General features: G+C 36.9%; 1 protein-coding gene and 1 non-coding gene across 2 annotated transcripts; one reads left to right on the top strand and one right to left on the bottom strand.

Annotated features, from left to right (window-relative positions):
• The first annotated feature begins 14 nt into the window (after nt 1–14).
• PEX13 (peroxisomal biogenesis factor 13) lies at nt 15–24,839 on the top strand. The gene is made up of 4 exons (XM_045979638.1): nt 15–151; nt 19,892–20,586; nt 21,175–21,300; nt 23,532–24,839. Exons 1-4 carry the CDS (start codon nt 60–62, stop codon nt 23,828–23,830), a joined length of 1,212 nt encoding a protein of 403 aa, XP_045835594.1. The 5' UTR covers nt 15–59; the 3' UTR covers nt 23,831–24,839.
• On the bottom strand, nt 1,154–1,290 carry LOC123926298. The gene has a single exon (XR_006815213.1). It is a non-coding gene; the product is annotated as a U4 spliceosomal RNA (small nuclear RNA).
• Nucleotides 24,840–25,023: the final 184 nt, after the last annotated feature.

Below are 25,023 nucleotides of genomic sequence, written 5' to 3'. Positions count from 1 at the left end.
AGTGTATCCGGACCTGGAGAGTCCCAGCACCAACCGGGAGCCGAGCGGAGGTGTAGGAGATGGCTTCCCAGCCACCTCCTCCCCCGAAACCCTGGGAGACCCGCCGAATTCCTGGGGCCGGGCCAGGACCAGGACCTGGGCCCACTTTCCAGTGAGTGTGGGATTTTTCTGGCCGCGGGTTTGGTGGGCCAGAGGGGACTTGGCAGGAGACGGTTGAGGCCGTTGTTGCGCTGCGGTGTCCCCTCCCCCTCTCAACCAGCCCTTAACGTTGAGGGGTTCAAGGTAGGAACAGGACGCCAGTGTGGGGAATTTCAGTGTCAGACAGCTGTTTCTGACTCGACGGTTCTCGATGCAGATAGTCTCCATGGAGCCCCTGGGAGCCTCACTGGGTCCCCGAGCTTGGGAGAAAGGGGGAGGCTTCCTGTTCCTTTCTATTAGCGGAACACGGTGACAGAACCGCTTGGCCCTTTTAAAAGCGTTAGACTTTTGGTCTTTTCGGTGATGAGAATAGCTGGCATTTGCTCAGCACCGGCTGGACAGGGAGCAAAGTCTTCCCAGAGCTTTCAGCAGCCTCTCGAGAAGTTGGTGAAAGCCCAAAAGGTCGCTTTTACGCAACTGGAACCCAAGCCAATACACTTTGCGTTGTTTTTCAGCATAACTCAGCAATGTTTTGGATTGGGGAAGCAACTTTAAAGCGCGAGTTGTAACTCCAAGGCCTATGGATGGACTTTGCAAAATAGTGTGTCACTTTTCTAAGGCTTGCGTGTTTTTTGTTTTTAATGAGTGTTTAACGGGGAAAAGGTTAAAAGAGAATGAAGGAGAAGAGTTTCACATGCTTGTGTGCTTCATGTTGGGTGGATCTGGACATGGAAATTTAGATGATGAGATTGGAATGGCAGATCGCCTACCATAGTAGGTTTAGAAAATCCCCAATATACTGGAAAGTATTTCTGCTATGTTCTAAAATCTTGTAATCCTTATTTAAATATCAAGATGCTTGAACACATTAGCAACTTAATTTAATAATGATAGATATATAACAAATAAAAGCCTTAATTATACTGTTAAGCTGCACGACACTTCCTGCTACCTTTTTTATGGAGATTTGATTTTTTTTAAAAATTTTTGGACAATTCTTTGGAAGACAGGTTTTATACTTTGGCATCTTGTTAAAGTTCTGTTTATGTAAAATTAACCATTTTCCCACTTTTTTAAATTTTGAATTTTAATTAGCAATAATCGCGCCTCGGATAAACCTCATTGGCTACGATACTGCCACTGCGCAAAGCTTTAAATTTTGAATTTTAAATACGTAGACTGGTAGAGTGTAAGAGTGAATACTTGTGTATTCACACTTAGCTTTAAGAAAATTTTTCCAGGGGCGCCTGGATAGCTCAGTCAGTTAAGGGTCTCCCTTGGGCCCAGGTCATGATCCCAGAGTTCAGGGATGGAGCCCGGCATTGGGCTCCCTGCTCAGCAGGGAGTCTGCTTCTCCCTTTGCCCGTCACCCTGCTCTTGCTTTCTCCTTCTGCTCTTTGTCAAATAAATAAAAATTTTTTAAAGATTTTTTTAATTTATTTCTTTGACAGACACGGAGATCATAATTACACAGAGAGGCAGGCAGAGAGAGAGAGGAAGGGAAGCGGGCTCCCTGCTAAGCAGAGAGCCTGATGCGGGCCTCAGTCCCAGGACCCCGGGATCATGACCTGAGCTGAAGGCAGAGGCTTTAACCCACTGAGCCACCCAGGCACCCCAAATAAAATATTTTTTTTTTCAAATAAAATATTTTTTAAAAATTAAAATTACAAAAACAGTTAAGCCTCCCACTATTCTTCCCTGCTGTAACTACTGTCCCTGTTTGCTGTTTAGTGTACCCAGTTATGTTTTTATACTTTATACCTTGATCCTTAAGTTTGTGTGTTATATATATATGTCTGTATCTATAGTGTTTAGTGTGTTTTTAGAGTTTAAATAAATATGTTCAAAGTATGTATCATTTTGCGAAATGTTTTTCCATTACACACTATTGATTTGAGATTTATCTTGTTCATACATACAGCTGTAGCTCATTCTAATTGCCGTAGGATATTCTATTATATAATAAACTATTCTGTTGTGAGTATTAAAGTATTATGTATTAAAAATGGCTGCAGTGACCATTCTTTTTTTTTTTTTTTTAAGATTATTTATTTATTTGAGAGAGAGTGAGAGAGCCTGAGCATGCATCAGCAGAGTGGAGGAAGAGAGGGAGAGGGAAAAGCAGACTCCCCAAGACAGGGAGCCCAATGTGGGGCCTGATCCCAGGACCCCAAGATCATGACCCAAGCCACCCAGGCACCCTCCCATGACCGTTCTTGTGCCTTTCTCCTTGTCCACATTTCCAAGGGACTTTCTAATAATGTGTTATTGGCCGTGGAATTACTTGGTGGGAGGTACACTTAACTTCAAGTACTAACTACTGCCACATTGCTCCCCCAAAGTGGTAATATACCAGTTTTTACATTTTCACTAGCTGTTTCAGTTTCTCTGCATTCTTTCTAACACTGATGATGTTATTTTTTAGTTCTATATTTGCCAATCTAATGGATGTGAAATGATATTTAATCTTTAATTTGTGCTTCTGGTTAATAATAAGTTTGAGCATCTTTTTGAATGTTAAATTAGCCATTTGAATTTTTTCTGTTGATATTTTTTGCCCACTTCTTTATTGGTTTTAGGTTTGCTTTTCAACTTGTTAAGAGTCCTTTGTTCATACTAATTATATTTTTGTTTGTATGTTTTCAATTTCTTTCAGTCTGTGGCTTGTCTGTTTACATTCATGTTCACTTTTGTTGTACAGATACTTCTAATTTATAGTGAAAATTTTCATACTTTGTGTTTTTAATGTGTTGATTAAGAAATCCCTTCTGGGGCGCCTGGGTGGCTCAGTAGTTAAAGCCTCTGCCTTTGGCTCAGGTCATGATCCCGGGGTCCTGGGATCGAGCCCCACATTGGGCTCTCTGCTCTGCAAGGAGCTTGCCTCCCTTTCTCTCTGCCTGCCTCTCTGCCTACTTGTGATCTCTGTCTGTCAAGTAAATGAATAAAAATCTGAAAAAAAAAAAAAAAAAAAAGAAACCCTTTGTGCCTGAGATCAAGAAAATTTTTCTCTCTCTTATTTTTGTAAATGTTCTGCATTTCACATTAATATCTTTAATCCACCTGGAACTGACTGTTGTACAAAATAAGTACAAAATAGAGAATATAGTTTTCCCCCCCATGGGGATAACTATCCCAGTAAAATTAATTTATCTATTCTGTACGAGTTTATAATGCTATCTATATCTTACTAAGTTTTCCTAAATGTGTGGTTCTGTTTGGGGGACTTTCCCATATGTTCTGTTGGTTTTTCTATTAATATGCTAGCACCACTCTTTCTTTTTTTTTTTTTTTAAGATCGTTTTATTTATTTTAGAACAAGCAGAAGGAGGGGCAGGGGAGAAGGAGAGAATCTTAAGCAGACTCCATGCTGAGGGATCCCTGCTAACAACCCTGAGATCATGACTTGAACTGAAATTGAGTCAGACTCTTAACTGACTGAGTTACCCAGGCAACCCCACACTGTCTTTTTACTAAGTTCTGATACCTGTTATGTCAATAGCCTCCACACATTGCTATTCTTCAGAATTGCCTTTGTTACATTTACCCTTTATAAAAAAGACTTACTGGGATTTTTATTAGAACTTCATGAGAATTTGGACCTTTTTTGCCCTAAATAATGTTTGTTTGTTTTTTTAATATTTTATTTATTTGACAGAGAGAAATCACAACTAGGCAGAGAGGCAGGCGGAGAGAGAGGAGGAAGCAGGTTCCCTGCGGAGCAGAGAGCCCGATGCGGGGCTCAATCCCAGGACCCTGGGATCATGACCTGAGCCGAAGGCAGAGGCTTTAACCCACTGAGCCACCCAGGCGCCCCCTAAATAATGTTTTATAAATATCTCCATGAAGTACTTTTCCATCTTTTATATCCAGCATAAGTCAGACTTAATTTGTTCTAGTGGTTTAGTTGAAATTCTCTTGTGTTCCATGCTGACAGTCCTATCATTTACAAATAAGCCAGCATAGATAACCAGCATCCTTGTATTGCTCCTGGCTTTCATCGGATTGCTTCTCAAATCTCACTGTTAAGTATAATGTTTCCTTTTTTGTTTTTAATAAGTTTCCTTTTGAACCTCTGTCTCCTTACCTTGCTCATATTTTTATTATGAAGGAGTATTAAATTTCATGAATGACTTTTTTATGCATTTATTGAGATAATCATATGTATTTTTTAAATTTGAAAATGTTTATTTCATCAGTTAACTTTCTAGTGTTGAATCATGAGTAAATTTCTGGATGAAATTTACTACCTAAGTGTGACTATTTTGTAAAATACAGTGTTGAAATCTGTTCTAATATTTTAGGATCTTTGCATATATTTCTAGATGAAATTAGCCTATAATTTTCTTTCTTTGTACTGTACTTTTTTGGCTTTATATCCAGGTTGTATAGCTACAGAAATTTTTCTATTTAGTCTAATTTTTATTTCTTTGTAGATAGACTATTTTTCCTTAGTAGGCTTTAAGATGTTATCTGATACCTTGGTTCCCTGCAACTTTATTATACCCTATTCAGGTATGAATATACCGACATGTATATTTTTTCTTCCTGCTTAGTACCTACATTGTTCATGCTCAGTACCTCTAAGAATTCAGTCTTTCTTTAGTGTGGAAAATTTTCACTACTTACATCTTTTAAGCCCTATTATTCCCCATCTCTTCTTCCCTGAGTCCTATTAAACATTGTATCAGGAATAGTTTCTGCTAAAGTAACAATGTATGACTTACTCCACTTCCTTGTTTAGTTATTTGGAAGTCTAGAGAGTCTAGGGATCTGCTAACTCAATATTGTCTTTAAGGGACCTACATTTTTCCTGGCTTCCTTTTTGTTTTCTTTAAGCTCTCTGAGAGTTTGGGCCATTTTTTAAAAAATATTTTATTTATTTATTTGACAGAGAGAGAGAGATCACAAGTAGACAAAGAGGCAGGCAGAGAGAGAAGGAAGCAGGCTCCCTGCTGAGCAGAGAGCCCGATGTGGGGCTCGATCCCAGGACCCTGAGATCATGACCTAAGCCGAAGGCAGAGACTTAACCCACTGAGTTACCCAGGCGCCCTGAGTTTGGGCCATTTATGTCTTATTCTTGCTTCTTTGAAAGGAATCTCTTTTTTCCTCTGGCAGCTTTAAAGATTTTTCTCTTTGTTTTTCGTTTTCAGCAATCATACTTTGTTGAGGCCTCAGTATGAACAGATTCGTTGTGTTATTTGGGATGGGAGCCACAGAGATACTTATATCTGACTTGATATCATTCATTAATTTTAGAAAGTCTCAGCCTCTATCTCTTCAAATACTGCTTCTGCCCATCATCTTTTTACAACCCTTTGACTCCCAACTCCCTATAGGCTGTTTATTTCACTGTACAAACCATAACTTAAACTCCTTTCTATGTGTATTCTTTTGGTACTCATGCTTCATTCCGGGTATTTTCTCCTGAGCTCTCTTCTGGTTCACTGAGTTTTTCTTTCAGAGTGTCTAATCTGGTACTGAACCAATCATTAAATTCATAGTTTAAGTAATCTTAATTTTTTACTTTTAGAATATCCATTTGGTCCTGCTTTGTAGTTTCTATTCTCTGCTAAAAAAAAAAAAAAAAAAAAATCTCAATCTTGTCTTTTTTTCTTTAGTATCTTAGTCATAGTTTTTTTTTTTTTAAGTCTCTGCCTAGTAACTCCATTACCTGGACCCTTATGGATCTCTTTGTATTATCTGATGTTATCCTATATATTTTTTTGACATATAGTTTAGTATTCACCTAGGCCAAATTATTTTTCATTGAGAGTTGGACATTGTATGTAGATAATTTAAAGCAATTTGAGGCCAGGATGCTGGTTATCTTGAGAGTTTTACCTTTGACAGGCACCTTTCCCCACTAGCAGTGTAAGATCATTTTAATGCCTTCAAGAATTGAGCCAGTTTGAAGCTGTGGTTTTAGTTCCTGCCAGGGCTAGCTTATTTCTTGTATACCATTTTTCCTTTATTCCTAGTATATGACCCTTTAAGATCCCAGTCTGAAGTGTGGGTTTTTACATTGGCCCTCGTCTTTACAGGTTCTGAACTCTCATTTTTGTCTCCTGAGCACAGTGAGTCTATTGAAAGCTCTGCACAGCTTCTTGCCCTGTCAGCCATCTCTTCTAGATTGATGCTTGTGCCTTTAGAAACTTTTCAAAATGGACTCTGAGTTTTCTTTCTCCTGGATATTAACTTCTTAATTCCTCAATGCCTTGTTCTTGCATGTTTTAAACAGGTAATGTTATATATTTTTAGCCTAGAAAGGGCTGACTACTTGAAGTGGAATTCCCCAAGTTCTGTATTTTCCACTGTGTTCCTTTATGTAGGGCAACTAATTTTCTTCTTCCATTATAGTTGCAAGACAATTCCTGTGACTATGAACATCGTGTCTAAGATTTGTAATGGATTTTTTCATATTTACATGTTTTTATTTCATTTCAATTTTTATTTCATAGATGTTATTGCTTCATTGAACTGGTTGACTATTTTAATGTTTGGCTGTTATATAAAATTTTTTTTCCTTGAATGAATTCTCATTCTTTTTTTAAATTGATATTCAATTAATTAACATATAGTGTTTTATTAGTTTCATAGGTAGGGTTCAGTGACTTATCAGTCTTACATAACACCCAGTGCTCATTACATCACATGCCCTCCTTAATGTCCATCACCCAGTTACTGCATCTTCTAGCCCCCTCCCCTCCAGCAATCCTCAGTTTGTTTCCTATGGTTAAGAGTCTCTTATGGTTTGTCTCCCTCTCTCATTTCATCTTGTTTTATTTTTCCCTCCCTTCCTCTATGTTCTTCTGCTTTGTTTCTTAAATTCCACATATGACTGAAATCATATGGTAATTGGCTTTCTCTGATTGAGTAATTTTCTTAGCATAATACCCTCTAGTTCCATCCATGTCATTGCAGATAGGAAGATTTCGTTTTTTGATATCTGAGTAATATTTCATTGGGGGGGTGTGTGTGTGCATGTGTGTTTACTACCTCTTCTTTATCCATTCATAGACATCTGGACTCTCCATAGTTTGGCTATTGTGGATATTGCTGCTATTAACATTGGGGTGCAGGTGTCCCTTCCGATCACTACATTTGTATCCTTGGGGTAAACAGTAGTGTAATTGCTGGGCTGTAGGGTAGTTTTATTTTCAACTTTTTAAAAGATTTTATTTTGTATTTATTTATTTGACAGACAGAGATCACAAGTAGGCAGAGCAGAGAGCCCAATGCAGGGCTCGATCCCAGGACCCTGAGATCATGACCTGAGCCGAAGGCAGAGGCTTTAACCACTGAGCCACCCAGATGCCCCTATTTTCAACTTTTTAAGGAACTTCTCTATTATTTTCCAGAGTGTCTGTACCACTTGCATTCCCACCAACAGTGTAAGAGGGTTTTCCTTTCTCTGCATCCTCACCAACGTGTGTTGTGTCCTGACTTGTTAATTGTGGGGTGGTATCTCATTGTGGTTTTGATTTGTGTTTCCATGATGCCGAGTGATGTTAAATATTTTTTCATGCTTCTGCTAGCTATCTGTTTGTCTTTGGAGAAATGTCTGTTCAAGTCTTATGCCCATTTCTTGATTGGATTATTTGGTCTTTGGGTGTTGCATTTGGTGAGTTCTTTATAGATTCTGCATACTGACCCTTTGATAAAATATTTGCAAGTACCTTCTCCCATTCTATAGGATGTCTGTAGGAAGTCCCAATAGCTCCTTTTTGGCTTTGTTTCCCTTGCCCCTGGAGATATGTCTAGCCAGGAATTACTGCAACCAAAGTTACAAAGGTTGCTACCTGTGTTCTCGTCTAAGATTTTGATGAATTCCGATCTCACATTTAGGTCTTTCAATCATTTTGAGTTTATTTTTGTGTATAGTGTAAGAAAATGGTCCAGTATCATTCTTCTGCATGTGGCTGTCCTGTTTTCTCAACACTGTTTGTTGAAGAGACTGTCTTTTTTCCATTGGATATTCTTTCCTGCTTTGTCGAAGATTAGTTGACCATAGAGTTGAGAGTACATTTCTGGGTTCTCTTTTCTATTCCACTGATCTGCGTGCCAGTACCATACTTTCTTGATGATTACAGCTTTGTAATAGAATTTGAAATCTGAAATTATTATGCTTCCACCTTTGGTTTTCTTTTCATCATTCCTCTGGCTATTTGAGGTCTTTTCTGGTTCCATACAAATTTTAGGATTATTTGTTCCAGCTCTGTGAAAAATGTTGATGGTATTTTGATAGCGATTGCATCGAATGTGTAGATTGCTCTGGGAAGCATAGACCTTTTAACAATATTTGTTCTTCCAACCCGTGAGCATGGAATGTTTTTCTATTTCTTGGTGTCTTCCTCAATTTTCTATAGTTTTCAGGGTACAAATACTTTACCTCTTTGGCTAGGTTTATTCTTCAGTATCTTCTGGGTTTTGGTGCAATTATAAATGGGATCGATTCCTTAACTTCTCTTTCTTCTGTCTCACTGTTAGTGTATAGAAATACAACTGATTTCTGTGCACTGGTTTTATATCTGCCACTTTGCTGAATTCCTGTATGAGTTCTAGCAATTTTATGGTTGAATCTTTTGGTCTTTCCACATAGAGTATCATGTCTTGGGCAGAGAGTGAGAGTTTGACTTCTTTGCCTATTAGGACATCTTTTATTTCTTTTTGCTGTCTGACAGCTGAGGCTAGGACTTCTAGTACTATGTTGAACAACAGTGGCGAGAGTGGACATCCTTGTGTTCCTGAGCTTAAGGGAAAAAGCTCTTAGATTTTCCCCATTGAAAATGATATTTGCTATGGGCTTTTCATATATGACTTTTATGACATTGGAGTATGTTCCCTCTATCCCTACACTGTGGAGAGTTTTATTCAAGAAAGGATGCTGTATTTTGTCACATGTTTTTTCTTTGTTTATTGAGAGGATCATACGGTTCTTGTCCTTTCTTTTATTAACATGGTATATCACACTTATTTGCAGATGTTGAACCACCCCTGTAGCCCAGGAATAAATCCCACTTGGTTGTGGTGAAAATCCTTTTAATGTACTGTTGAATGCAACTGGCTAGTATCTTGGTGAGAATTTTTGCATCCATGTTCCTTAGGAATATTTTTGGTGGAATCTTTGTCAGGTTGCTGGCCTCATAGAACAAGTTTGGAAGTTTGCCTTCCATTTCTGTTTTTTGAAACAGCTTTAGAAGAATAGGTATTAATTCTTCTTTAAAGGTTTGGTGGAATTCCCTTGAGACGCTCTCTGGCCAAGGACTCTTGTTTTTTGGGAGACTTGATTAAACTGCTTCAATTTCCTTGCTGGGTATGGGTCTGTTCAGGTTTTCTATTGCTTCCTGTTTTAGTTTTGGTAGTTTATATGTTTCTAGGAATGTATCCATTTCTTCCAGATTGCCTTTTTTGTTGGTATATAGTTGCTCATAATCTATTCTTATAATTGTTTGTATTTCTTCAGTGTTGGTTGTGATTTCTCCTTCCATTCATGATTTTATTAATTTGGGTCCTTTCTTTTTTCTTTTTGATAAATCAGGGGTTTATCAATCTTAGTCTTTCAAAGAGCCAGTTCTTAGTTTCTTTCATCTGTTCCCCTGATTTTTGTTCTTGTTTTGTTTTATTTTTATTTCTATATCATTGATTTCTGCTCTAATCTTTATTCTCTTCTGCTTGGTTTAGGCTTTTTGTGTGTTCTTTCTCCAGCTCTTTTAGGTGTAGGTTTAGGTTGTGTATTTGAAACCTTTCTTGTTTCTTGAGAAAGACTTATATTGCTATATACTTCCCTCTTAGAACTGCCTTTGCTGCATCCCAAAGGTTTTGAACAATTGTGTTTTCATTTTCATTTGTTTCCATGAATTTTTAAAATTCTTAGAATTTCCTGGGTGACCTATTTATTCTTTAAAAAGGTGGTCTTTGGGGCGCCTGGGTGGCTCAGTGGGTTAAGCCGCTGCCTTCGGCTCGGGTCATGGTCCCAGGGTCCTGGGATCGAGCCCCATGTTGGATTCTCTGCTCAGCAGGGAGCCTGCTTCCCTTCCTCTCTCTCTCTCTCTGCCTGCCTCTCTGCCTACTTGTGATCTCTGTCAAATAAATAAAATCTTAAAAAAAAAAAAATCTTTAAAAAAGATGGTCTTTAACCTCCATGCATTTGTTTTCCTTCCAAATTCCCTCTTGTAACTCAACTCAAGTTTTAAAAAGCATTGTGGTATGAAAATATGCAGGGAATAATTCCTGTCTTTTGGTACCAGTTGAGACCTGATTTGTGACCCACTGTGTGATCTATTCTAGAGAATGTTCCATATGCCCTTGAGAAGAATGTGTATTCTGTTGCTTTAGAATGGAATGCTCTGAATGTATCTTTGAAGTCCATCTGGCCCATTCTGCCATTCAAAGCCCTTGTTTCCTTGTTGATCTTCTGCTTAAACGATCTGGTCCATTGCTGTGAATGGGGTGTTAAAGTCCCCTGCTATTGTTGTATTATTATCAATGTGTTTCTTTAATTTTGTTATTAATTGGATAACAGGCTGCTCCCATGTTAGGGGCATAAATATTTATAATTGCTAGATCTTCTTGTTGGATAGAACCTTTAATTATGACATAGTGGCCTTCTTCATCTCTTATTACAGTCTTTGGTTTAAAATCTGTTTTGTCTGATATAAGGATGGCTACCCCAACTTCCTTTTGGTGTCCATTAGCATGATAAATGGTTCTCTGCCCCCTCACTTCTTTTTTTTTTTTTTTTAAGATCTTATTTATTTATTTGAGAGATTATGTGAGTGGGAGAGCACAAGCTGGGGAGCAGCAGAGGTAGAGTAACAAGCAGACTCCCCAATGAGCAGGGAGCTTGACATGGGGCTCGATCTCAGGATCCTGAGATCACAACCAGAGGCAAAGGCAGCCACTTAACCAACTGAGCCACCCAGCCGATCCCCTTGCCTCACCTCACTTTCAATCTGTAGGTGTCTTCGGGTGTGAAATGAGTCTCTTGTAGACAACATATTGATGGATCTTGGTTTTTTGTTCAATCTAATACCCTGTGTCTTTTGATTGGGGCATTTAGCCCATTTACATTCAGAGTAGCAATTGGAAGATATGAATTTTGTGCCATTGTATTACCTGTAAAGTCACTGTTTCTGTATATTGTCTATGTTACTTTTGGGCTCTCTCTTCACTTAATATTCCTTGCAGGCTGGTTTAGTGATCACAAATTCTTTTAGTTTCTGTTTGTGCTGTAAGCTCTTTACCTCTCTTTCTGTTCTGAATGATAGCTTTACAGAATTAAGCATTCTTGGCTGCATATTTTTCTCATTTAGCATCCTGAATATATCATGCCAGTCCTTTCTGGCCTGCCAGGTCTCTGTGGATAGGTCTGCTGCCAGCCTTATCTTTCTACCTCTATAGGTTGATGACCTTTTGACCCAATCTGCTTTCAGGATTTTCTCTTTGTCTTTGAAATTTGCAAACTTCACTATTATATGTCGAGGTGTTGACCTATTTTTATTGATTTTTGATGGAGGTTCTCTTTGTCTCCTAGACTCAAGTACCTGTTTCCTTCCCCAGACTGGGGAAGTTCTCAGCTATAATTTGCTCAAATATAACCTTCTGGGCTCTCTATCTCTTGCTCTCTTTCCTCTTCCTCTGAGACCCCAGTTATTCTAATATTGTTTCACAGCACTTGGGAACTCTGCCGCACTCAGGCACCACTGTTCTTTCTGTGACCCCAGGGATCCTGGGACCACACTGTCCCATCCAGGATTCCACCTCATTTGCCACCTGAGCACCTTTTAAGGCAGGGATATCCCCCACCAGAGCATATTTCTAAAAGTTCCAATTTTACACTTTGATCCTTATCACTTTCCCATAGCCAGCTTATGGGAGCCCCCTTCCCCCACACTTTATATTCCAATATATTACCTCAAATTCACTTCTCCTCACCTCCTGCCTTGCAAAAAGTGGTCACTTTTCTATTTGTAGAATTGTAGCAATTCTTTTCTTAGATGTCTGGTTGAGTTTGATAGCTATCTAGCTGAATTCCATGGACTAAATGAAACTAGGGTCCCCTCCTCAGCCATCTTCCCAAGAAGCTGAATTTTTATTCTAATCGTTGATTTTTGTTAGTTTGGTTTCTTAATGTTTTTATTTCTTCTTTGTGTGTCTTCTTGATATGTTTGTTTTGAATAGGTTCTGTTTCCTTTTTGAGTTGTCTCCTTTCCCTTCTATATTTACCTCTCTCTGTCTAGTAGGTTTCCTGTTGCCTCTCCACCTTCCCATGTAAGAACAAATATAAAAATGGTAGCTTAGGGGCGCCTGGGTGGCTCAGTGGGTTAAAGCCTCTGCCTTCGGCTCAGGTCATGATCCCAGGGTCTTGGGATCGAGCCCCGCATCTGTCTCTCTGCTCAGCAGGGAGCCTGCTTCCTCCTCTCTCTCTCTCTCTCTCTCTGCCTGCTTCTCTGCCTACTTGTGATCTCTGTCTGTCAAATAAATAAATAAAATCTTTTAAAAAAATGGTAGCTTAGATTAAGGATATCAAAGATCAAGTCACTGAGTCAGTTGTTAACTTGTTTCATTTCCTGCACTTGAGACTTTAACAAGAGTCTTAACCCTTCATAGTTCTGTAACTTTCTAAAAATCTTAAACTGTTGTTAGCAAATTTATAATTGCCTTTTAGAAGCCAAGGTATTGCATTCCAACCCACAGCTTCAAGGGATGAACTAGTTCCATTTGTTTTTGTTTGGTTTGGTTTGGTGGTTTTTTTGTTTGTTTGTTTGTTTGTTTATAAGAGAACCAGTGAGGTTTCTTTTTCTTTTCTTTTCTTTTTCTTTTTAAGGTTTGTATTTAGTTGACAGAGAGAGAGCGGAAGCAGAGGGAGAGGGAGAAGCAGGTTTCCTCCTGAGCAAGAAGCCCGATACAAGGGCTCAATCTCAGGATCCTGGGATCATGACCTAAGCCGAAGGCAGATGCTTAACTGACTGAGACACCCAGGTGCCCCTAACTAGTTCTATTTGAGTGGAGCACTGTTAGTTCTTGTTGTTTCCTAGAAACGTATGTCCTGGCTGTCACTGCCTGATTTCAGACCCAGAATTGAGTAGGCCCATAGCTTCACCCCTATAATCATCTTTATATTTCTGTTTAGTTTCTATTTCATAAATCTAGATATGCCTGTTTATTATTTTTGTTTTATCTGTTACTGCTCCTACTTTAGAGCAGAGCTGCTTTATGAAAACTAGAAAATACTATACTATTTCTTAGTCAGCTAACCCTTTTTAAAGTTTGGTTCCACTTTTTGTGATGCGATACAATATGAAATAAACAAAACCTATGAATTATTCTTGCCAAAAATGTTAACCTGATTCTAATGAAACCTTTAGATGCAGTGTTTAATTTAACTGGAAATGTAGAGAATAGAGATATATTTAAACAACATTTTGGGGTCTCCTGCATGGCTTAGTCAGTTAAGCATCCAGCTCTTAATTTCGGCTCAGGTCGTAATCTCAGGGTGGTGAGGTTGAGCTCTGTGTTGGGGGCAGTGGGGAGTCTCCTTGAGATTCTTTCCCTCTGCCTCTCTCCACACATGCACTCCCCTCCCAAAAAAAACAAACAACATTTTTGGGAAACACAGATCAAGAAATGTAAGATATTCTAAAACAAAACTGACTCAGGGTGCCTGGATGGCTCAGTCACTTAAGCATCTGCCTTCAGCTCAGGTCATGATCCCAGAATTCTGGGCTCAAACCCTGCTTTGGGCTCCCTGCTCAACGGGAAGCCTACTTCTCTTCCCACTGCATGGAGCTCCTCCTGCCTGTGTGTGCACATTCTCTCTCTCTCTGTCAAATAAATAATTTTTAAAAATGAATAAAATGGGCTCTACTCTTCAAAAAGTCAAGGACATTTAAAAGAAACAGGACGATTCTAATTTAAAAGAGATGAGGAAACAACCAAATACAATGTGTGAACCTTAATTGAATTTTTGTTCAAAGAACACCACAGTAACCTAAAAGATATTTGACCTTACAACTCAATGATAAAAAAGCAAATAACCTGATTTTTCAAATGGGCAATATCTCTGCATAGACATTGCTCAGAGAAGATCAAAAAGTGGCCAATAAGCCCATGAAAAGATACTCAACATCATGAACGGTCAGGGAAATGAAAAACAAAACCACAGTGAGATACTACTTTATACCCACTAGGATGGCTAAAGTGAAAAAGATAAATAGTAACAAGTGATGGCAAAGATGTGGAGAAATTGGAACACTCATACACTGCTGGTAGGAATATAAAATGGCCCAGTTGCTTTGGAAACAACCTGGCGATTCCACAGAAGGTTTGTATAATCCAGCAATTCCATACCTAGGTATATATACCGAAGAGATAACAAAAACGTACATCCACACAAAAATTTATATATAAATGTTCTTAATAACAGTCATAATAGCCAAAAAGTGGACACAGTGCAAATGTCCATCAACTGATGGATGGATAAACATAATTCAGCAATAAAAAGGAGTGAAGTACTGATAAATGCTACAAAATGGATGAACCTTCAAAACATTATATAAGGTGGAAATAGCCAATCACAAAATACTACATATTAGTATGATTCATTTACAATAAATTCTCATTATTTGCAGATGATGTATTTGCAGATTTTCTTACTAAAATTTATTGTAACCCCAAAATTAATACTTAGGAGACTTTCATGATCACTCACAGATATGCATAGAGTGGCAAAAGATCTGAGTCATCTCTCAGCTGAGGTTGAACAAAGCAACCCTGTCACTTCTTTTTTTATATATTTATTTGTCAGAGAGAGAGAGAGAGAGAAAGTGTACAAGTGGGAGGGCAGCAGGTAGAAGGAAGAGAAGGAGCCACCCCACTGAACAAGGAACCAGATGTGGGGCTCGATCCCAGGACCCTGGGATTGTGACCTGAACCAAAGGCAGATACTTAACTGACTGAGCCACCCAGGCTTCCTGACCCTCGGGGTTTTTGTTTCCGCTTTATGCTATAAACAGATGTACTTTTCACAATTTGATGGAAGCGACATTTTCATATTTTGGTAATTTTGCTGTTTTAAAATGGCCCCTAACCATAATGCTGAAGTACATTGTTTCCCCCAGGAACAATGATTCCATATTTGCTAATTCAATGTTCACAGCAACTTTACAGAATGACTATTGAAAATAAGAATTGACGATACATGAGATATCTAGAAGAGACAAATCCATAGACACAGAAATTAGATCAGTTTTTACCTAAGATTAGGACTCGAGCAGGAAATAGGTAGTGATTGCTAATGGATATGGGATTTCTTTGTGAGATGATGAAAGTGTTCTGGAATTACATAGGTTGATAGTTTTACATCTCTGTGAATATGCAAGAAGCTCATTGAATTTTATACTTCAAATAGCTTTTTATACTTTAAATAACTGAGTTCATGGTATATGAATTTTATCTCATTAAAGCTGTTTAAAGACATTTGATGGTATTTGTTGTCTGTTGTCTGTTAAAAGGTTTAAAGACATTTGAAGGTAATTGTTATCTGTTGGATATCAATTGGATAATGATGAAATTGTTAACTTTTAGAAATGAGAAAATGGTATGGTTTTGTATGAAATATCTTTGCTCTTAGAAAATACTTGCTGAGGTATTTAGTAATAATGTATCAAGTTTAGGGACGCCTGGGTGGCATAATCGGTTAAGCATCTGCCTTAGGCCCAGGTCATGATCCCAGGGTCCTGCAGTCAAGTCCTTTGTGGGGCTCCCTGCTCAGTAGGGAGCCTGCTACTCCCCTGTGCTTGCTGCTCTCCCTGCTTGTGCTCTCCCTCTCTCTCTCTCTCTGGCAAATAAATAAAATCTTTAAAAAAAAAAAAAAGGTATCAAGTCTGCAAGTTACTTTCAATGGTTCAAGAATATTTTTAGGATTTTATTTATTTGAGAGAGAGCATACGTGTTCATGAGCATAATTATGGGGCAAGGGAGAAGGAGAAACAGGCTCCCTACTGAGCAGGGAACCCTACGACACGGTTCGATCCCAGGACCCTGGGATCATGGCCTAAGCTAAAGGCAGACACTTAACTGACTGAGCCACCAAAGAGCCCCAGGTTCAAGAACTTTTAAAAGACTAGAGAGTGAGAGAAAGAAAGCAAATACAGCAAAACCGTAGCGGCTGTTGAATCTAGAGAGGAGAAATATTGGTATCCATTGTACTTTCAACTCTTTTTGTGTTTGAAATTTTTCAAAATACAAAGTTGGGTTGGGAGACTTTTGGCACATTTAGCACTGAATATACATATTTTGTTATTCAAAGTCATAGGCCTGCTTAGTTGTTCTTATTTTGCTGGTTGTAACAGAAAGCCAGACTATATGTGGACACTGATTATTCTTGTATATGCCAGAAATCAGCAGCATTCAAATCAGAGAAGAGTAAGAGGAAAACTTTCTTTTTTTTCTTATTACATATTTACATTTAATTATAATTTTTCAACTATCATATTCATTGAAATTTATAAAATAATAGAAGGATATATAAAGAAAAATCTGTATCAATACTCTAGGTGGTATATGTGTTTTAAATATTCACTAAAGAGAGACTCCAGCGTAGTGTTTGTGTCAGTACCTATTATATGCTAAGCACTGTAGTAGGTGATGGTGAAGCAAGAATAACTCCTGTACCTGTGAGGAGCTCATTGATAGAAGAGAACATGTATAGGAATGTAAGATACTGTATAAAGATGGACAGAGAATTATGGGAAGGGCTTCTGATGATGGCAGAAGCATTAATTTAAGGGGGGGGGGACATCATTATGTTGTCAAGTGGAAAAGCTAAGCAGAATATAAAAACATTTGCTTAAAACATGTGCTTGAATGCATTATAGAACAAATAAGAAGATAAAGATTTATGGAGCCCAGATCTAGAGAAAGATGGAAATCCACAAAGGTGAGAGTAAATTCACATAGAAGCTGCTGCTGATTCCAAAAGAAGCAGTTTGGGTGATGAGAAACTAGTTGAAGAGCACTTTTGACAGACTCTTGGAGCATGGTTAGAGTCTAGTGGTCTAGAAGTGCTGATAAATTACCCACACCTTGAGTTATGATCCTGAAAAGATAACATCTAGGTATGAGGGTATAAAAGAAGCAAACAGACCCTTAACAGGAATATAAGCCCAGCTTTAAATCATCTCCATTCCCGAAATTAGATTAAGGACATCATGAATTGATAATAGCCATAACAGCCTGCCCGAAGTAAACGAGAGGATAATTAAGAAACCAGTATCCAGAATGAAATAAATCTGGAAGAGGAGAGCATTATCCAGGGGCTTATTATCCATTGAGTCCAGGGGCTCAAATTATTGCTACAGTTCTTTGTGTATATCTGCTACATAAGCAAAACCAAATAACAGGACCCAGAAAGACATTAGATAACAAAAATGGAAATGAAGTTTAACGACAGATAAAAAACAGATTCATAGGGACTTCAGAAAATGGAGTTACCAAAGAGACTTTAAGTTAACATTGTAATATGTTGAAGGCGATCAATAGAAGGAAACATAAGGAATTTTGGCAGATATTTGGAAACTATTAAAAGGAAAAGGAATATCTAGAATAAAGAATATAGTAGCCAAAATTAAGAACTCATTGGGTTTAACCACAGATTAGACATTGCTGCAGAGAGAATTAGTGACTTAGAACAGTGTTCTAAGTGTGTCCTGCGAGAGTATGGACCAGCTGTTGTTTTTCAAACTGTGTAATAGCAGTCCACAAAATAATGAAACTTGGGCCAGGATGTAAAGAAAGCAACATTGACACTGAGCACAATGTTTAGTTTAATTGGCATTAAGAATTCATTGATTTACATTATGGTACAAGATACTTATTTTGTGGTGGAATGGCCCTTGAATAGCAGTGATCTGAAGGATAAGAAGAAAATATCCAACATATTTTTGCACAAAGAGACCAAGTACAGAAAATACAGAAAGGAAGGGAAAAAATTTAGGGGATGAGGCAAGGTATAATTTACAAATAAAGAAGATAGTCTGATAGCAGTTCTTCTCAAAATACTTATGCTGATAACCAGTACTTTTTCTTTTTTTTGAGATTTTGTTTATTTGACGGAGAGAGACACATCAAGAGAGGGAACACAAGCAAGGGGAGTGGAAGAGGGAGAGGTAGACTTCCTGCTGAGCAGGGAGCCCCATATGGGGCTCCATCCCAGGACCTGGGATCATGACCTGAGCTGAAGGCAGATGCTCAATGACTGAGCCACCCAGGTACCCCACCAATACTTTTATAAAATACAGTAAAAATATAGCAAAGTCAGATAAACAGTCTCATTTGTTGTACTTTACTCATTATAGATGGGAACATATGACTTATAAATTAGCACTGGTCCACAGACCTTATTTTAAGTAGCATTCAACAAATTGAATTAATTAAAAAGAAAGAAAGAAATTTAATTCATAATTAAAATCATAATCTTGATAGGTGCTGAGAAATCACTTGATAAAATTGGATGTTCATTCATGCTAAAAACTCTTAGCAAATAGAAATGGAAAAGGAACTACTAAATTTACAGCAGCCCTGCAGCAAGCATAATAATCAATGGTGACAGGTTGAGAACTTTTACCACTTCTAATCAAGATTGTATAACATGTCTAAGGTATAATAGCTTAATCAGAGTTGTAAGAATTGAAAAAAGAGAAAATAAACCAGCCGTTACTCACATACAAAATGACTGGAAATGCTTAAGATTTTTGAAAATCCAATAGAATAAAAAACAAGATTCCTGGATACAAGGACTATATTTTTTTTAAATGCATTATTTCTATGTAATAGTAACAAAATGAAATTTTAGAAGACACCATTTATAGTAGCATTGAAAATACCAAGTATATATGAATAAATTTAGAGAAAACCTGCTACATGGAAACTATATAAAACATTATGGAGACTCAATAAAGTTATCTTTAAAAACCATTATTGAGGAGCACCTGGGTGGCTCAGTGGGTTAAAGCCTCTGCCTTCGGCTCGGGTCATGATCTCAGGGTCCTGGGATCGAGCCCCGCATCGGGCTCTCTGCTCCGCAGGGAGCCTGCTTCCTCCTCTCTCTCTGCCTGCTTGTGATTTCTCTCTGTCAAATAAATAAAAAAAAAAAAATTAAAAAAAACAACCATTATTGAGAAAAATCTTTCAGAGACCTAATAAATGTGAGTTGAAACTCACTTGATGTGGTTTATCTCAAATTAACCTACAAATTTAGTGTAATCCCGTACAATCTCAATAAGGTTTTGGTGGGGAGAAGGTGTGGAACTTCAAGCTCTGATACTAAAATGTGTGTACAAATTTAAAGGGTCAAATAGCCAAAACATTACTGAAGTTGAAGAACACTGTAGGAGGACTTGCTTTATTGGATACTAAGACCTGTTATAAAACTATAGTAATTAAGATAATGACATTTAGGTGCAAGGATAGACAGATACATGGTTGTACCCAACTCTGAGAAAATAGATTAACAATACTTCTAATAATGCCGGCATAAGGAAACAAGAAAATAGCAAAGTTTAGTCAGCTGTTTTACTTCTTCATTTTAAGACTGAGATTCTAAGCATGTGGATATTAGCAACTATTTCTTATTCTTACATATCTTCAGTAGATCTGTTGTTAACACTAGATATGTAAGAAGTGTTTAATAGTTACTTTGAATTGAATTTATGATGTGCTTAAGTTGCTATTTTGAATCTTTATCTGGTTTTAGATCTGCTGATTTGGGTCCTACCTTATTGACAAGACCTGGACAACCTGCGCTTACCAGAGTGCCCCCACCTATTCTTCCAAGGCCATCACAGCAGACAGGAAGCAGCAATGTGAATACTTTCAGACCTGCTTACAGTTCATTTTCTTCAGGATATAGTGCCTATGGAAATTCATTTTATGGAAGCTATAGCCCTTATAGTTATGGATATAATGGGTTGGGCTATAACCGCCTTCGTGTAGATGATCTGCCACCTAGTAGATTTGTTCAGCAAGCTGAAGAAAGCAGCAGAGGTGCATTTCAGTCCATTGAAAGTATTGTGCATGCATTTGCCTCCGTCAGTATGATGATGGATGCTACCTTTTCAGCTGTCTATAACAGTTTCAGGGCTGTATTGGATGTAGCAAATCACTTTTCCCGATTAAAAATACATTTCACAAAGGTTTTTTCAGCTTTTGCATTAGTTAGGACTATAAGGTATCTTTACAGACGATTGCAGTGGATGATAGGTTTAAGAAGAGGCTCTGAGAATGAGGACCTATGGGCAGAAAGTGAAGGAACTGTGGCTTGCCTTGGTGCTGAGGACAGAGCAGCTAATTCAGCAAAATCTTGGCCAATATTCTTGTTCTTTGCTGTTATCCTTGGTGGTCCTTACCTCATCTGGAAACTGCTGTCTACTCATAACGATGAAATAACAGGTAAGAGTAGGAGAATGGGCTCAAAAACCTTTTAACAGTCTCAAATTTCAAGAATGAATTTGTTAAGTTAGCATTGTTCATGTTCATTTGTATTTAATATTTTGATCCAGTTATATTTTCAGTTAAGAACTTGAAAACTGGAAAACGAATATATAGCAAAAACAGGCTTATTGATTTATTTATTGTTCACTTAATATAACGGTACACATTGCCTGATTACTGTTTACAAGGTACTGAACTTGATGCTGTAGAGGATACAAAGATAAAGAGGACATAATTCCCTTATCTTTATTTTTTGTTGTTGTTGTTTTTTGTTTGTTTGTTTGTTTTTTCTCCCTTATCTTTCTAATACTTATTGGCAGGGAAATGGCTAAGACAATAGACAGGTAATTGTAATTTTGGCTTGAAGAAAAAAAGAAAGTTCATAATAGATATCCTAGTGAACATATTGTTGGATTTTGTATGGTGTTAATTATAGAATTTACTTTGAGGGGTACTTTTCTCTTGGCAAATAAATTTATGCAGTTTATAAACCATAGTGAACTGTAAACCCTAACCCTTAATCTTAATTCTTAATTTGGTTTGTAGACAATACAAACTGGGCAAGTGGTGAGGATGACCATGTAGTTGCTAGAGCAGAATACGATTTTGCTGCTGTATCTGAAGAAGAGATTTCCTTCCGTGCTGGTGATATGCTAAACTTAGCTCTCAAAGGTAATAAAACGTGAATAAATTGGAATTATCCATGAATTTTTTTTGAATTTGTAAATAGAGTATTTAAAAACTGCAACAAAGAATCTTGGTCATTGTTTGTTAACTCAGAAGTAGTTGCTAGGATTTCTCTTTCATGTCAGTTTAGAACTGCCAAACCTGGGGGTGTGGGGGGGGTGGGGAATGCCCAACAGGTTTGTTCCAATAATATTTCACTGAGATGAGGAAATATTTTGTTCATATAACCTCTTCTAAACTCAAAACTTGAACTCAAATTGTTAATCCTCACACAAAAACATGAAGTAAGCACTATATGTAATAAACCTAACAACCCAAAGAAATCATCCAGTGTCAGGTAAGTATCCCCGTCAGTCTTTGATTGCTCAGACTGGTATTGCTTTCTTTTTTATTGGAATAGTGTTTACTTCAGAAACTCCAACATGAATATTTTAGGAATTACTCTCATGAGGTATTAAAGAACCTCAGCAAAAAATTTATATACATCTCGGGTTTATTTTTAGACCAGGTCACTAATAGTTTTTAATGGCTCCAACAAAATGGCCTTTTCCGTTTAGCTTTCCCCAGTAATGATGATCAGAATTTTTAATGGATTTGGGGGGGGGGGGGGAAGAAAAGATTTTTGTGTGTTTGTGGAGGTTGAGGTTTGCTGGAAAAGTAACATTTTGTTGGTAAAGATACTAGTGACAATAACAGCTGTCCTTTATAGTACAAGGCACTATAATTTACATCTTGCATTTAACCCTTATAATAATGATATGATGTGGGCACTCTTACTATACTGTTTCTATTTTACTTATGAGAAAACTCAGAATGACTAAATTGTCTAGGATCACAAAGCTGAGATATGATGGAGCTAGACTATGAACCTAGGTTTGTCCCACTTCAGAACCTACACTTGTAACTAACTATGTGATCTATTAATGGAAACTTGAGCCTTTAATTAGTTTTAGTCATTCTTTATATAAGGAAAAAATATTGTCAACGTTCACATTATTTGATTATTATATAAATAATTGAAAAATATGGGTCAAATTTGCTAAATCTCTGCTGCATCCCTCAGACACAAAACCTAGGCTTCTAAGTATTATATTCATGTTTTTCTTCTAGTGAAAATAGCACTTTCAAATAATTAGTTTTAACTAATTGAAATAAAATATAAAAAAGTTCAAGTGTGGTTTCTTTCAATTACATTATACTATTTAAGGAAAATTTTATATCTCAAATTTTATCTGTCCACTAATGATGCTGCTTAACACTGTGCTGCTAAACACTTACCTTTGAGCATTTAGAACAAAATCAGTCACAGACATGGTTGATTTTAGGTGTTTTATTTTTTTCCCCTCTATTGTAAAGTATTAAACATAAAAATGTCATATTGTGCCTGACTTACAGTGTTGAACTAAAACTGAAAGTTAAACAGCTTTTTAAAGATACAGGCTATCTTGAAAGTACCAAAATACAAAATTGAATATACTAAAAAACCTTTTCTTCTTTAAGCTTAGAGTATTGCCTTACCTTTTTTGTTATGTGGCTAGAGATAACTGAGGTCTTTATCTTTGCCCATCTTGGATTAAAATCAGCAGTATTCACTTTCTTGAATTGTTCATCACGAGGGCACTTGACTGGCTTGGTTAAGCATCCAACTCTTGGTATCAGCTCAGTTCTTGATTTCAGAGTCATGAGTTCAAGCCCCACAGGGACTCCATGCCAACATGGGGCCTACTTTAAAAAAAAAAAAAGAAAGAAAGAATTTTTCATCACAATCAAATAGAATGAATTTTGTATAGTATATAAAGTATATAAAGAAATTTGTCATGTATAAAGGTACATATTTTCTATACTTGCTCTTCTTTTGAGAAGGAATGAGAAATTCATTTCTTAAATTTCAATTTAAAATATGGAAAACAACTGATGTTAGTTTTAGCTTTTGGAAGAACTGAATCTCCTTACTCTATGAATGGACAAACTGATAGAAACTTCATGTTCTTCAAGGTTGAAAATATATTTGGTAAGTATAAAATAAAAAGTGTAAATTATAAGAAGGGATCCTAGAACTGGTAAGCCTACTCATCATTTGATTTGGAATATATATACTGTTTGTTTATATATTTTAGTATGTAAGTGTAACACAGATTTTACTTAATATTTTGTTACCAATATTTTTTGGACTCCAAAGTGTGTTATAATTACAAGGCTGTCTTTTCTTCCATCAGAACAGCAACCCAAAGTACGTGGTTGGCTTCTGGCTAGTCTTGATGGTCAAACAACAGGACTTATACCTGCTAATTATGTCAAAATTCTTGGTAAAAGAAGAGGTAGAAAAGCAGTGGAATCCAGCAAAATTTCCAAGCAGCAACAACCTTTTAACAACACAACACTAACTAAAGGAGCCACGGCTGCTGATTCTTTGGATGAACAGGAAGCTGCCTTTGAATCTGTTTTTGTTGAAACTAGTAAGGTTCCAGTTGCACTTGAATCCACTGGGAAAGGTGGAGATAAACAAGATCTTTGATATCTTTCATGTTTGCCCGCAGTTGAACTATACTTTTTAAAAATTACTTCTTACAAAGAAATTAATCTACAATCCAATGAACACATTTGTTAATGACTGTTCCAGGTGTTTTGCTGCTAGAAATTATTAAAGTTGTACACTAGTGTGTTGGTCTGATGACCTGGTTACATTTTACAAGTTATTGGACCATGAGGATATTTGTTTCACCTAGATTTTAAGATTATGGAGACTGCTATCATTTTCATCTTATTTAAAATCCTATGTTTTATTGAAAGTAAGATTGATGAAATATAGAATACACTGTTTGCTGTAGTAGGGGTCTTAAATGCTTTTCAAAGTTAGAACTTAATTGATTTGGAATCCTCAGAAATTGAGTGATATATAAATATGAAAACAGGCAAAAGTCTACTTTCTTTCTTTTTTTTTTTTTTTACAACTTTAAACTGAATAATAAAATTTTCTGATCTGTGTTATATCCACTCTTGGGTTTGCTTTAGACAGTAATGTGTTTTTACCTACCAACAATTGGTACTGTCACCTTTTATTGTATTTTTAAAAATTTATCTTGAAAAGGTCACTTGAAGTATTCTGAAGGAGATGGTTCTAGAGTGATATTTAGCCCTTCTAGTTTTTCCTGCTAGTAAAAAGGCTGAAGTTTATCTTTCTTACAGATGATTTAAGTTTCTTCTGAGGATCATAGAACTTTTTATCCCTTTACAATATGACTAGTTTTCATCCTGGGTAAATCAGAATATATGAAAGATTTACTTTCTTTTTCTCCAACCAAAACTCAAATCCTTTGAGTTTGCACATAACAATATAATCAGTTCTAGTAGTAATGATTTAAATCTTTTCATGGATTTTCTGCTTTTCTGTAGTGTAATTACTTTTTAAATGCTATAGTCAGGCTGTTCTTTAAACCTTGAAAATGTGTCACATTGGATACACATTTCTTTTAGGTTTAGTTTTTACTACTGAGACTATAAATAAAATAGTGAATTGCCATTTAGCATATGATAATACTATATGACTTGTTTTGTGTTTAATAATGACTTTAAATACAGTTAAATTTCAGTACACTGAGTATTTCCCCACAAAATTGGAAAATCCATATACTTGCTGTGATCATACTACAAAATAGTATTAGGAATACAGGTGTATAAGAATACATTTACAGATACGGTTCAAAATGT

The sequence above is a fragment of the Meles meles genome, chromosome 15 (assembly GCF_922984935.1).
Source record: "Meles meles chromosome 15, mMelMel3.1 paternal haplotype, whole genome shotgun sequence".
Classification (NCBI taxonomy): domain Eukaryota; kingdom Metazoa; phylum Chordata; class Mammalia; order Carnivora; family Mustelidae; genus Meles; species Meles meles.
Note: the sequence above shows the minus strand (reverse complement) of the source record. Positions and strands in the feature narration are given on the sequence as shown.

Excerpts from the sequence above, each read along its gene's own strand:
- PEX13 (XM_045979638.1), top strand. The coding sequence starts at position 60 with ATGGCTTCCCAGCCACCTCCTCCCCCGAAACCCTGGGAGACCCGCCGA. Across the intron at positions 152-19,891 it reads GGACCTGGGCCCACTTTCCA|ATCTGCTGATTTGGGTCCTA; the intron begins GTGAGTGTGGGA and ends ATCTGGTTTTAG. Across the intron at positions 21,301-23,531 it reads GCTAAACTTAGCTCTCAAAG|AACAGCAACCCAAAGTACGT; the intron begins GTAATAAAACGT and ends TTCTTCCATCAG.